Source organism: Apium graveolens, chromosome 10 (genome assembly GCF_009905375.1).
Source record: "Apium graveolens cultivar Ventura chromosome 10, ASM990537v1, whole genome shotgun sequence".
NCBI classification, from domain to species: Eukaryota; Viridiplantae; Streptophyta; class Magnoliopsida; order Apiales; family Apiaceae; genus Apium; species Apium graveolens.
The window spans coordinates 180,578,980-180,593,611 of record NC_133656.1 but is presented as its reverse complement, the minus strand read 5'-3'; the positions used below and the strand labels follow the sequence as shown (position 1 = coordinate 180,593,611).

General features: G+C 31.7%; 1 protein-coding gene across 4 annotated transcripts; it reads left to right on the top strand.

Moving 5' to 3' along the window:
• Positions 1 to 870: 870 nt before the first annotated feature.
• On the top strand, positions 871 to 13,277 carry LOC141690136 (putative nucleoredoxin 1). 4 transcript variants are annotated; one of them, XM_074494792.1, is made up of 7 exons: positions 871 to 1,006; positions 1,850 to 1,959; positions 3,023 to 3,167; positions 4,370 to 4,590; positions 10,764 to 11,303; positions 11,455 to 11,988; positions 12,639 to 13,277. In XM_074494792.1, the coding sequence occupies exons 3-7, from the start codon at positions 3,023 to 3,025 to the stop codon at positions 13,149 to 13,151; spliced, it is 1,953 nt and encodes a 650-aa protein (XP_074350893.1). In that variant the 5' UTR covers positions 871 to 1,006; positions 1,850 to 1,959; the 3' UTR covers positions 13,152 to 13,277. The 4 variants fall into 4 exon arrangements, with proteins under 4 accessions (XP_074350893.1, XP_074350895.1, XP_074350894.1 ...); XM_074494794.1 differs by having other exon boundaries at positions 1,850 to 1,977; XM_074494793.1 differs by lacking the exon at positions 1,850 to 1,959 and having other exon boundaries at positions 895 to 1,006.
• Positions 13,278 to 14,632: the final 1,355 nt, after the last annotated feature.

Here is a 14,632-nt window from a genome sequence, read left to right as displayed (position 1 = left end):
TTTTATTATTGTGTGCTCAATATTTCTTTTATGTTCGTAATCTCTTTTGTGTTCAATTTTAATTTTTTAATTTAGTTATTTATTTTGTGTACTATACTTTTTTTTTGAGTTTTGTAAAATTGCATCTTCACACATTACTTTGTGTTTTGTTGTGTTCCGTAACTATAATTTTTGTGTACTGTAATTTACTATTTTGTTGTGTTTTGTAATTATAACTTTTGTGTATTGTAATTTTTGGATAATGTGTTGTGTTCTGTAATTTTTTTTCCAAAATTTTATTAGTGTTTTGTATTTTTTAATTTTTTACCTCAATATTTGTGTGTATCGTAATCTTTATTTCTCGCACTTATTTTTACATCTTATAAATTTTTAGGAATATATACTTTTAGATACTTAGCAAAAAAAATAAAAAGTACAAAAAAAATATTAAACAAAATTGTAAGACAAAAAATAGAGAACTACACCAAAAAAATTTGAGAACATAAAAATATGATAAAATAAGAGTACACAGAAGAACACAAAAAATTAGAAAATACTAAATTAATACGAGATATTAAAATATTATAGTATACAAAATTTAAGAACTCAAAAATTTTATGGTACACTAAAATTTATAAGACATAAAAAATATATATAGCGCAAGGTAGAAAATATGAAACAGAACATACTAATAAAATAATGATTAAAAGAATTTACAGAACATCTAACAACAAAAAAGTTAGGTATACGGAAAAATACAGTACAAAAGAATAATAAAGAGGCTAATGGAAAGAAATTACTATTAACTACAAAGAATGAAAAATTACTTTGCAGTTAAATAAAACTTCCTCATTAGATATTTCCGCTGCACGAAAATTATAGAACAAAGAAATAAAAAGAGTACTGTTACATTCATTAATTAAAAAAATATCAGATATTAATCGAACAGTTTACATAACCCCTTGTTTACCCCTCTAACAAGAAACTACGGCACAGGCAGGCAGGAGATTCCGACGTCAGCTCGCAGGTACAAGCTCTGAGAGCATACTATTCAATTACTCTTAGGTAACATTTAATACAATAAACTGTAATGTGAAATGTACATATCAGTTATGTATGTATACACAAATCACGCCTCAGTGTTTGATTCTTCCATTTCAACTGATATTGTTATAATCATTAGTGGGCCGGGCCGGATTGTGATATATTTGAGTTCTTAAATGGGTACATAACCTGTAATTGATCTTCTATTTGGGTTATGAATATAGTGTTTTTCTTTTAATTAATTAGAAAATAGTAACAATGTTGGTGATAATTTGAAATTAGTACAGAGTCTATCAGTCAGCTATTCTGTAATTAGTACAGAGTTTATCAGCTATTAGATTGAAATGGATTTCTCTTCGCTCTCGTGCCTCAAAACAGTCCTCCTTTGAGCTGTGTGTCCTTTTCCATGCTGTGGTGTTGCAGATATGTAATACTCTCCCGAAACTGATTACAAAGGAAACCTGCCTCTTTCTAAATGCTCAAATTCAATTAACATCAAAAAATGCTGCTGACTTGAAAACCTGCGATGTGATCATGAAAAAGGGTTAGTTGAAATGGTAATTAAATCGAAATTGACATTAGTCCAAAATGGCCGCATAGTTGATTCAACTGCCCAACCTAGGAGAACATTTGTACTTTAAAATTATGCGCTTCCTGATTAACTAGGTATTATCAAATTCAATTCTGCCATTAATCTACTTTTATCTGCAACATATTACCTAAATGTCCGAATTTTAAATGTTTTTTTTATTTACCAAAAATCAATATCCTAAACACATAATATATGCTGCTGACATCTATTGCTAACCTTGTGTATATATTGTAGAGGGTATAGACACTTACCGCATCAACCATTTAGAAAGAGAGTCAGGGGACAACTGCTAGGCCATGATAATGCTTAACGAGTCCTGCCTTCTCTTGCTTTGCTTTGCTTAGGCAAGCATACTCTGATATGTAACTTTACTTTTACTATAGTTGCATTTACTTTTACTATAGTTGCATGCAGACAACTTACTCTAATTCCCGCCTCTACACAAACTTCTTCTTTCCACAAACCCAACACTGTACTGAATAATTTAAACACATGTAGTTATTAAGTGCCCATTTGAGAAATCTTAAATTAAGTAACTTTTGACTTAAATTGAATAAGTGACTTACAAGTGGTAAGTAGATGAATATTTATAAGTTGTATAAGTGTTCAGATAATTTTACTTATAAGTCAGGCTTTTTTTACTTAAATGAACTAAAATAAATAATTTTTAAATATAATTATCTTAATTTATGAATTTTAAAATTAAATTAATATTTTGAAATATATTTTTTAAAACTAAATTTAATAAGAAACATAAAATCAAAATAAGTTGAGAAAAAGAACGTCCTTACTAACATTCAACTTATCGGCTTATAAGTTATAAATTCAACTTATAAGTTGGATCGACAAAGATTTTCCGATAAGTTGCTACGGGTTTATAAGTCATAAGCTGACTTATAAGACCGTGCCAAACATACCCATTATTTTAGCTAATCATTACCTAACGAATTGGAGATGCTCTAAGAGCTATATTTTTTATAATATTTTTAAAGAATATGTAGGATACTGTTAAATTTTCTCTTAAAATTAAGAGTGACTTTGAAATTTATTGAAATAATATTTTGCTTCTCAATTTAATATAAAGAGTAAGTTAAAAGTCTGGGGCCAAACAGGCGCACAATCTGTTGAGCTCCTTATATAGAATATAAACCGACTACCAACTAACTTGAAAGACTCCAACTTTTCCTGCTTCCAGTCTGGTCTGGTGGGGCACGTTTTACATGTATATATAATTTGATCATTCTAGGCTAATTGGGTTTCATAATAATTATCCATATACGATGAATTTTGTATCTATGGGATGTTCCTCTTTCCCTGGTGGTTATGTATCCGAGATAGTAAGTCCTTTTTCTTTTAAATTTTATATATGTATCTGGGATGATAACAATTATTTATTTTTGTGCTTAGATGATTCCTGGTCTAAAAATTGGACCTTTGAATGAATTATCTGGAGGGTTTATGCGGATCAGATATAATTCTTCAGTCAAGGCTGCTTGCAGTGGGAGCTATAACTTTCCAAACCAGTTTTTCTGTTTAGCAATTCAAACAAAAGGTAAATTTTATTTAGTTTTGAGTTATAATTAAATCTAGATTAGATTATAGAGAATTCGAGTTTATTAGCTTGGGTATCGCAAAATCAACAGAGGCTGCTGTGCAATCCATTTGTGATGGCATAGACAAATGATCCATATTGATTTATGAATATAATTACATTCTGTTACGGGCGACTTGTACTAGTATTAGGCAGTGGACTGATTTAGCAATAGATGACAAATTGGTATGTGCAAATCATAAAGTTTGATTTGGAATTCTTAACTTTCTAGTCATTGATAGAATTTTTGGGATGTTTTTTGTTTTTGCTCTTTTTGGTAGTTGTGGTTATTGTTTAGTTAATCTCGTGAATGAAATTCATAACTAAGGGGGGTTGTTGGATACCGGAATGAGAATGATTTGCGGAGAATGAGTTGTCTGGTTGATAGGAATGAATTCCTAGTTCTAGTCAATCAAACCCCTCAATAAAACTAATACGCGGAAAAAAGAACTATTTCAAAATACCATGAATAAAATCCCCTCAATATAATGCTAAGCCAATTTTTTTTTTTTGTCAAATGCTTGGCCAATTTTAAGCTTATACTGCACAATGTCTTTCAATTGATTTATTTAATGCAGCGATAAATGATTTCTACTTATTGCATGATTTCAGTGTTTAAAAAATGAAGAAGTTTCACTTGCTTTCTTGGTGTCCTTTCGAGGATTTTCAATGTATGCTGATATCATCTTGTGGCACAATTTCATACTCCGAAGTGCCATTTCTTCTGCAATACAATGTTAAATTTTTTAATATGTAGAGCAATACAATGTTAATTTTTTCCAACATTGTATTTGAATAAAATTGCTATTGCACGATTTGTTCAAAAAATGAAGAATGTAGCACTTGCTCTCTTGGTTTCGTTTTTCAGGATTTTCAATGTATGCTGATATCGTCTTGTACTAATAATTTCATACTCCAAAGTGCCATTTCTTCTGCAATACAATGTTAAATTTTTTTCAGCATTGGATTTGACTACAACAATTGCTTTTGTTCTCCAATTGCTTCTCCCACCCGTGAGGTTGTGATGCCAGCAACATAACATTAACTTGTTTACTCATATAAATATCTAGTTCTGAAAAATGTTAAAATATTTGGCTGATAAATATTCTTGGCAAGTCTTGTATAGTTTAAAACTAATCAAATCTGAGCTTCTAAATTGACAGAATACCCTAAGAGTAGTTTCTGCAAAGTAAAGGTGGCAAGAAAGAAAGGATCTGGGCTCTATCCATTGATGTCAAGAACAAGTTATGTTAAAAAAAGGATGGAGATAGAGACACAGGATGAGGAAGGGTTTTCAGACGTTAAAGAAGGAGATATTATTAACTTATCGGACCTTATTTTTTCTGAAGATAGGGATTATCTCGTCAGATATAATGGCCAGCAGGTATGTACTATGTATACTAGCCGCACACACTGGCAGATGTACGCTGGCACGGGCAGGATCATATTAGTATAGGACCCGACCAAGGTTTTTATATTTTATTACTCGTAAATGGTTTAAACATATTGTCATGTTCAAAAGAAACAAGGGTCTAGGATTATTATTCTAATGTAGCAAATCTGAAACCCTAAATTTGACAAAAAACGAGAATAAACAATTAATATATATGTTATTAATTATTTTATATTTATTTTGTGTAAAGATAAATGATATATTTATCTATTATTTTTTTATATGTGGGGCTAGGAGTATTTTATTTTAGTGGTTTATTTATCATAAAGCCTAATTGTTTACGGGCCTTAGTCCATTTTTGTTTAATACTAGGGTTTATAGTCTATATAAGTGATGTAATCCTCCACTTATTAGGAAGCTTTTGATTATACATTTTTTTCTGCGAATAATATATTTGTTCTTGCAAATTCGTATAATCCTTGCATTTTACATCTTTCTAATTATTGTCCTACATCAATTGGCATCAGAGCCGAATCCCGGATCTTTTTACTGTTCACGCGCTGTTCATTGATGGGATCACTGTTCACTGCTGTTTTTCGATATTCAAAGCAGCACACTTCTGCCATCTCTATACGACCCTGCCGGCTGCCGCTGCCTATCTTCATAACTACCAATCCCCACCAAAAAAAATCTGCCCAAATCCCAAATTCTAGACCCTACTTGCATACCCGACCCGATTACAAACCCTAATTCCCAAATAGGAACCTTAATTGCAATTGGAAGTAAACTGATCCTAAAACCCGGCCCATCAACGCCTTGTTATTAATCCATTCGGTACTAGGCAATCAGCGAATACAATCAGGAAGAAAGGAAGAAGAAGCACAATCACCTTGCTTTAAAGTTCTCTACCACCAGCCTGTTTCCAGAGGTGTTTTTATGCCGCTGTAAGTAGATTTCACCTCTTAAGTGCTTGATCTGTTGTGCGGCTGCCGCTATATTAATGCTGGTCTGTGGATAAGAGAAGGAAGAGGTAACCCTAAATTTTAAAGCCCAATCCATTAGTTTGTGTTTACCCAGCCCAAGTTGATAATGACGCTGTTATCGTTATCTGCTTAAATTACGGTCTGGTGCTTTTAGTGTCCAGAAGTTCCAAATCTGGTCCCTGCCTTCCCAAAATTTGAAACAGTAATTGAGTTCGGCAGAAACTTTCCAAACAATCCCTGACCTTCAGAAGTTTGACAAATTTACCACTGAAGTTCTGATTTTTGATATTTCAGTCCTTGCTATTTTTGGATTTCAATGTTTCAGCCTCTTAAACTCCATAATTCATCAGGACCAGCCCTCTTAATCCTTGTTTAAGCATGTCTGCTCACGTCAAGCGTCAAATTGATATTGTGGAAGATAATATCTGTTGTCTTGAGCGTGAACTTGATGAGTTCTATCACGAAATCTATGTTTGTCAACTGTTGGTTACTTCAATAAAAACTTACGGTAAAGGAATTACATAATCAGCTTGATGAAGAAGTAACGTATTGAGTTGAGGAAAGAAAGGTACAAACGTGCAAATGAGGAACGTGTAAAACGAAAAAGATTTTCTGAAAATCTAACACCTAAGCTTTAACATCTCTTGGAGAATGAGAACAAAGTCAAAAGGGATATGGAAGTTGAGCATACTGAAGAAACTGCTATAGAGGATTCAGTTGAGGAGGTTAGAAATGATCCAATTAACGAGGTTAACCAAGTTGGGATTGAGGTTGCTAGTGAGGAGCAAGTGAAAGAAATTAAGCCACAACCTGACTGCTTTCATATTGTTGAGGATCATAAAGTAATTGATGATATTATTGAGGTTGAGCACATCGACTTCATCATTCCAGAGTACTTGCCTAAACTACCTTCGTTTGCTTGTCAATTTTCAGAGTTCTTTGCACCTCAACTATTTTTCATGAAGAACATGAAGTTCATCTTGGTTCTATCTCATCCTTGCATGATTCTTGATTTTTTCAAAACTCGTGGTCGAGTTTTCTCTAAGAAGGGGAGAATGATAAGAGACGAGAATAAATAATTAATATATATTTTATTAATTAGTTTATATTTATTTAGTGTAAAGATAAATGAGGTGTTTATCTATATGTTTTATATGCGGGGCTAGAAGTATATTATTTACGTAGTTTATTTATAATAAAACCCAATTGTTTATGGGCCTTAGTCCATTAGGTTTAATACTAGGTTTTATAGTCTATATAAGTGGTGTAATCCTCCACATTATTAGAAAGCTTTTGATTATACATTTTTTTCTAGAGAATAATATATTCATTATTTTTTAAAAATTCGTATAATCCTTGCATGTGTGATGAGGAACGTGAATAAAGAATTAATGTATATGTTATTAATTAGTTTATATGTATTTAGTGTAAAGATGTATAGTATTTATTTTTATATTTTATATGTGGGGCTAGGAGTATAATAATTAGGTAGTTTATTTATAATAAAACACAATTGTTACGAGTCCTAGTCCATTAGATTATTTATTAGGGTTTCTATTCTTTATAAAAACATTGTAATCCTCCACATTATTAGGAAGCTTTTGATTATACATTTTTTTGGGAATAATATTGAATAATTATTCTCGGGATTCGTATAATTCATTACTTTGATATTTTGTTCTTGTTTTTGTTGGGTTTGCTGAGCAGCCGTAAATCCACATTAGTATGATATTGTCCGCTTGGGCAAAGCCCGCACAGATTTGGTTTTGGGCACATCTCACAAGTCTCATACTAATTGAGTTATCTGGCTGCTTATATTCTAGCAATCTGCCCCTCCCTTAAACGATGTGGGACAACTCCTAACAATCTCCCCCTTCACACATCGGGCCCGACACATGTCGATTCTGCCTCCTTCAGTGTGACCAGGATCCCCCTCGACCCATACCGGAAGTCCATCTGCCTATTTGGCTCCCCTTAGACCCATACTGGAAGGCCCATCTGCCTCCCCCTTCAGCCCATCCCGAGGTAGTCCATCTGCCGCTTCATATGTTCATTCTGGAGCCCATGTGAGATTGTTATGGACCGTCTCAACCATAGCATCACTTGTTAAGTTGGGATTGCTGAGCAGGCCTTAACTCCACATTAGTATAATATTGTCCGCTTTGGGCCGAGCCCGCACGGATTTGGTTTTGGGCACATCCCAAATGACCTCATACTAATTGAGTTATCTGGCTGCTTATATTCTAGCAATCTGCCCCTCTCGTAAACGATGTGGTACAACTCTTAACAGCTTTTATATCATAATTCATCTTTCTACAAATTCTTGTCCTGCTTTAAAATTTCTAATATATTGTCATAAAGCTAAGTAAGAGTAATAGCGGCAACAAATAGGCGAAGGAGGGAGAATGACTTTATGGCTTCACATTCATTTTCTACTGTCACTTCATCATAAATTTGAACTATTCTTTTCTAATTATTCATCTTCACTTGCATGATAGGTACTTATGTTTAAATTTAGCTTTTTTCTTTAAATTTAAAATTATATTGTCTATTTTGTTTTATATTCGCGGCTCTACCATTATATATATATATCTATACTATATAATTATAAGCGAAACATGGTTTCGTTTGGTTAGTCGGTTAACACCTTTTAAAAAAAAATATTAACACTTTCCTATCTATATAAATTGATATACTAAAAATATTATAAAAATAAAAATTCGTATATGTATCATGTCAAACAGCAAACACCTTCATTAAGCTAGATACTTCTTGGTTTATCAGTTCACAATTGTAAAATTAAATCATAACAAAATATTATATCAAAATTAAGTAAAAAAATTATTATATCTATAACTATTCAATAAATATTTAAGAATATACCGTTTCCAAAAAAAACACCCCTTCCCATAATAAAAACATCCATCTATCTAATATATTTTATTTATCTAGGATAAAAAAAATACATTATACAATTGATTCAGACTAACACAAAACTAAAATAAAAATACAATTCGACCAACAAAAATAAATCATATATACTAATTATTCAGTATAAAACAAAACTATCTTATTGATCCACACTTTAAAAATAAATAAAATAAAACTAAAAATAATTAGTTTGATTTGGTCGGTGTATAGGGCATCGGGCTAAAATAAAATAATATAAACCACTGATCCGAGATAAATCAAATTAATATTAGAGTTAGACTAAGTATAATTCGTATCTTATTGATGTGAACTAAAAAATCAAATTTTAATTAAAATATAAATATTTTTTTTTTTAAAATACACATAAAATTATCAATAAAATTATATCGTTCAATCAGTAATATTGTCTTTTTCAGATATCTTTTATATAATTATAGTTAATCGATTAAGTAATCACTATGATAAAATAATATTTTTTAAGGTCCCCACGTAATGGAGACATTATATTTTTACCCTTAATAAAATAATAATTTCGTTGTAATAACATTTCCCTCCTTGCCAATTCTATCACTTTAAATAAGTTTAAATGTTCTAAAAAACTATGAACATATACGTCTACTAATATAATTATTATGAAATCGTATCATTTAAAGTTTTAAAAGAACAAAATTCAAAATTGAATTCAAATTTTTTTTAAAAAAATTATATTATATTAAAGAAAATCTGTGTGATCCGTGTATCACACGGGTTTTAAGCTAGTATATATATACACACACACCTTTACTCCATGAAAAACCATCTTATATGGAGAACCGTGGAGAAATATCGATTCTAATATTCTATTATAGAATCTCATAACAAATTATAAAATTTTATTTCAAAAAAATTAAAATTTGATGCTAATCTAGAATAATAAATATATTTGAATATAAAAAAAATTAATAATTAAAATTTGAAAAAATATTTGATTTAAATTTGATTCTAAAAGTGAAATAATTTTTAGTAAGTGTGATTCTACTGTGATTCTACTACAGAACCACTTCCAAATTTTAGTTGTTAAACTTTTTATTATATTCAAATATAATTATTATTCTAAATTAGCATCGAATTTTCTCAATATTCTATTTTTAAGTGTACAAAATTACAATGTAATATAATACAAAAGGACATGGACTGCAACTTTTGCATATCCAAAATTGCTTAATTTATATATTTATTAATTGAGACATAAATAAGTAGTATAATTTAAGAACCAAACATTCTCAACTACCATATGGTCACTTATTTTTAACATTTTAAATTTTAGTAATGTAACTGATTCTGATCAAATAATAAACCACCTGGGATTGCAACATCATTTTATTTGATTAGTTTTATTCCATTGGAGTGTAAAAAGTTTTTTTTGTCCGACAAGTTTTGAACTGTCTCCCAACTGATCTCACATGTTCAATTAAGGGAAATATGTTTTGTTGATCATATGCTGTCTTACTGAATGTCAAAATGTTGCTACAGTTTTATTTTATTGTTCTAAGAGCATGATGCACCTAATTTTTTTTGGTCAAACATCCTCAAATGCAATTTAGAACAAAATTATCACTAGATAAAAGAATGTAAATGAAACCAACATGAAATAGCATGGCCCCGCAAGGATGTAGACTTTGGAAAAATTTGGAAGATGTTGAAAAGTTAGAAATTTCATTGATGTGTCTCGTGATTTGTAGATTTCTAGACCTTCGAAAATGCCCTAAAAGTGAAAGACGGTAAATTTTAGGACAAAAATGATTGAAGCGATAAAGTTATGTAGTAAAATGACATAAAGTGGTAAAAAAATGTGGGTATGCGGCTACTCTTATCCAATTAGTTTAACTTAAATACAATACTATCCTGTTGTCGGCTACTCGGCTCATTAGCACACCCAATGCTACATTATACAATTAGGCCTGTCGCCCATGGTGTCTCACACACAGAGTTGTACAAATATCATTTGAGATAACAAATACAAAAATGTATGACACTTCGTAATCATCTCATTTAGAAATTAAATTATAATATCCTGGAATTAGATATCCTTGCGGTTCAGTTTGTCTTTTATCAGCTAGATACATGATTATTTGCTGAACCAGTTCAAGTCACCTAAGATAACTTAAGAGATGTAAGTTGACTAAAAATGATATTCTGTTTGCAGTCAAAAGGTAAGACTTGATTATCACTATATTTTTTTCTGATTATACAGCCATATATTTTACGCAGGTAAAAGCTGAGGAGTTGGTAGGAAAGGCTGTACTTGTATATTTCTTACCAGTCTCCCATGACCTTGATTTTTATCAGGAAAATTGGATAACATACTTGATAGACATCTACAACGATTTACTGCCTAAAAATGACTTTGAAGTCATCCTTGTCGCTGTTGATGATCCATCTGTTCCTGCTACCCCGTGCTGTAGTCCAACCGAACCTTACAAGGTTTTTGAATCTATTTTTTCTCGAGTGCCATGGACTGCAATACCATTTTCAAACTTAGCATCCCGAAAGCGTATAGCAAGAAGATTTGGCATATCAGAAATTGGATTTGTTTACAGTACCTCGGTTTTACTTGATGCAAAAGGTATGGTCCTGAAATGTGATTATTGTTGGCTATTTGGACAATACGGTACCCTAGGTTTTCCATTCACCGATGAAAGAATAAAATTCCTGGATTCTGAAGATGATGCAGCCATTAACCAACCCTCTTTGGAAGCACTCCTCGGCTCTAGTGAACGTGATTATCTCATTACAAACAAAGGGGACAAGGTATAACTTATAATTTGACAACACACAATTATGATTGTGGGAACATTGCAGTTTGAATTACATTTGATTTATTATTCTACACACAAATATATGTAATTTATTTGCAGAACATTTTAAATTCAGATTATCATATCTAAATTAGTAATGACAGGTACCTATTCACACTCTAAAAAACAAGGTGGTAGCCTTATATTTCTATGAAGATGGTTTAAATCATAATGGACAGTCAAGTTTAGCAGATGAGAAACTCAGAAATAAACTTGAGATGGCTTATAAGGAGTTGGCCAAAAATAAGGAACAGTTTGAGGTCGTACTTCTTTACCTTTATGACACTTGTGGTACTGTTAATTGTACTACCGAAGAATCATTCTGGAAAATATTTAAGACTATGCCTTGGTTGGCTCTCCCGTTCAAAGACCCGAATCATAAGAAGTTGATACGGATTTTTGGTTATCCAAATATGTTGGATGATGGGGAAGAAGCCCCTACACTTGTTATCTTAGGCCCTAATGGAGAATTTGTAGATCCGTGTGGAGCTGACATCTTGATGGACTTTGGAACTCCAACATACCCATTCACTCGGAAAAAACTTGCCAAGTTAGAGACTGAAAAAGCAAAGGAACTGAAGTTGGAGATGCTCTGGGATCCAAACACGATTTTTAGAGTCAACAAAGATGGGTTGGAGGTAAGTTGACGATGGTTTTCTCTCGTATGTTAGATATTCTGAAATTCATTGATCAGAAGGTATGATTATGCTATATGTTCTTAAAATTACATTTTTATGCCCTGATTTTGATGTGATGTGGGCCATATTACTTGCATGTTCTTGATAATTATTGATTTGTTTTATAAGTTACATTTTTTTCCGATATTATGAAGTACATTATTAGTGGTTGAAACTAGATTAAGTCCTAGAACGGGAAAGATCTTCTTCGTTTCCTTTTCTTTTTGTTTGTTGTACGTCAAGAGTCACTAATTACAAGTGTACAAGACTTTCTTAAATCTGACTCTTGGAGACGATTGTTTTAAAATTAAACCTATGGTCTAGTGAAGGCTAATTGTTTTAGTCAAGTTGGCAGGTTTATCGCGTTGATTATAGTGAAACATAGGAAGGAAACTTGGAGGCGAGCTCTTTTCGGAAATTTGTTTTATATTTAATTGGTCTATTTGTCTAAGATAGATTTTTGAAACAATAGTCTTTCGCATCCACATAAAAGCCAGCTGTATTTAGGTTGCGCAGGATAGTTTTCATCCTACTGTCAACACCAGGTGTTCAGTTCAAAGTGTAATAATATTCAATTTCTTTTCAACTTTCTCTTCTCGAACTTATTACAGATTCCGTTATCTCAATTTTTCGGGAAGAGGCTCATGATATATTTTGAGATGCACAAGTACTATCAACATTGTGAAATGCTCGGGATGATGAAGGACCTATATCTCAATATGAAAGGTACAGAGGATGAGTTTGAAGTGATCTACATCAAGGACCCAACATCCTACGATGAGCCAGATGTGAGTTATCTAGTGCATGATTATGGTGAACTGCCATGGCCAGTGCATTACTATGATGAAGGTTACTCACTTCCAAAGGAGTTGGAACATAGTGTTCTTAATTATCATTACTATAATCCTACTATGACGTTTCGAAGATGTCTACTTATTGCTTTTGACCGAGATGGGAGTATTGTCAGGAAAACTTTTCAACCGACTTTTGATGACAAAGTGTTTCCCTTTTATGCTGGTGGTTTGGAAAAGGAGTTCTTGTATCAGTTAAATATATGTTTCGGGTGGAACTACTGGAATCATTTGAGCAAGAAGAAAAATCCTATCTACAAAAGGGCACAATAGGTCAATAGCAGATGTCATTAACTGCTGATGTTATTATCAACATTAAAATATATGTCTCTTTTCAGATTTATAATATTTATCTTTTGAAGTAATTGCATGGATACAGATGGCAGATCTCAGAATATCCTAGTACTCTTATTATCTATCAGTATGCTAGGCAACCCTTTACAAGATCCGGGCCTTCAGCTGATATACTTGGCCTTTGAGATCTGGGAACCTCAATTTTCTGGGGCGGGTCTCATGAAAAACAGACAATGACAACTGCCAAATTATCACAGGAATTGCGCTTTAGCGCCTCTCCAACAAGCACAGTTGAGCACATAGGATCATTGTGTATCATGAGGCTCCTTTCTCACAAAAGTTACAGCGTACTGTCTGCTCGGTACATCCCAAAGACTATCACAACAAATTATTAGGAATTCGTCTTCCTTTGTCGGGGACAATTTCTTCCATTTCTGGCTCAGAGCTCAAGGGGCACGGTGAACCTTGAGTACCTCTCATGTGCCAATATCAAAGAACACTAGGACCGAGTAGCTGTCTGTTTAGATATCCATCGTAAATGACTCCTCCCTACTTTCCTATTCAATAAAACTGCGAGTCCTTTTGTTTTTACACTTTCTGATGGGTGCTACGCTTTTATTCTCATTTAATTAACTTAATTTTTGTAGCTCTGCACTCGGCGTTCAGCGTCCCTCTCTGGTATGACATAAAATGACTGTTTTCTATAACTGTGTCAAAGTTTTAGATTTAATTTCACTTTATACTCTACTATTATATTTCAAAAATAAATTTGTACCTGAACCTTGGGAAATCCAGTTTGCACCCCTACACTTAAGTTTGGGATTCATTATGAACTTCTTTCCAGAATTTTGTTGAATTGGGTAGGGGTAAAACTGAAAATTCAGCAAAAATATTAAGTAAATTAATTTAATATCTTTTAAAATAATGTTAAAAATTGAATTTTGATGCAAAATTATAAGCTTTTAATTTTTTAATTATAATAAAAATTTCAGTTTTAATTTTCTTTTATATTATAAATGCTAGTATTTTGTAATTCTACAAAAAAATATTTTAACAATAAATTCTGATTATATAATTAAATTTAACTAAGTAGACTAATAAAATTTTGAAATTATTATTAAAAAAATGAAAATCGAATGTAAAATTAATAGTGTTATTTGAAAATAAAAAATTATAATTTTATAGTTGATATAAAATAATATACAATTTCTGATAATATTTGAACAAGCTAAATTTTATTTTGATTAAGTGTATTGTTGAATTTCCAATTTTATTCCTACCCAATTTAACAAAATTTTAGAAAGGGTGCTTAATGAATTCCAAAGTTAAAGTGTAGGGTGCAAACTTAATAATAACATGGCTGTTTTGCATACTCTGATTTTGCTTTAAATAAAATCTTATATGACGTTCGATTAAGTAGATTCTCAACCGGGTCATTTTGTGAAAATAATGAGAATATA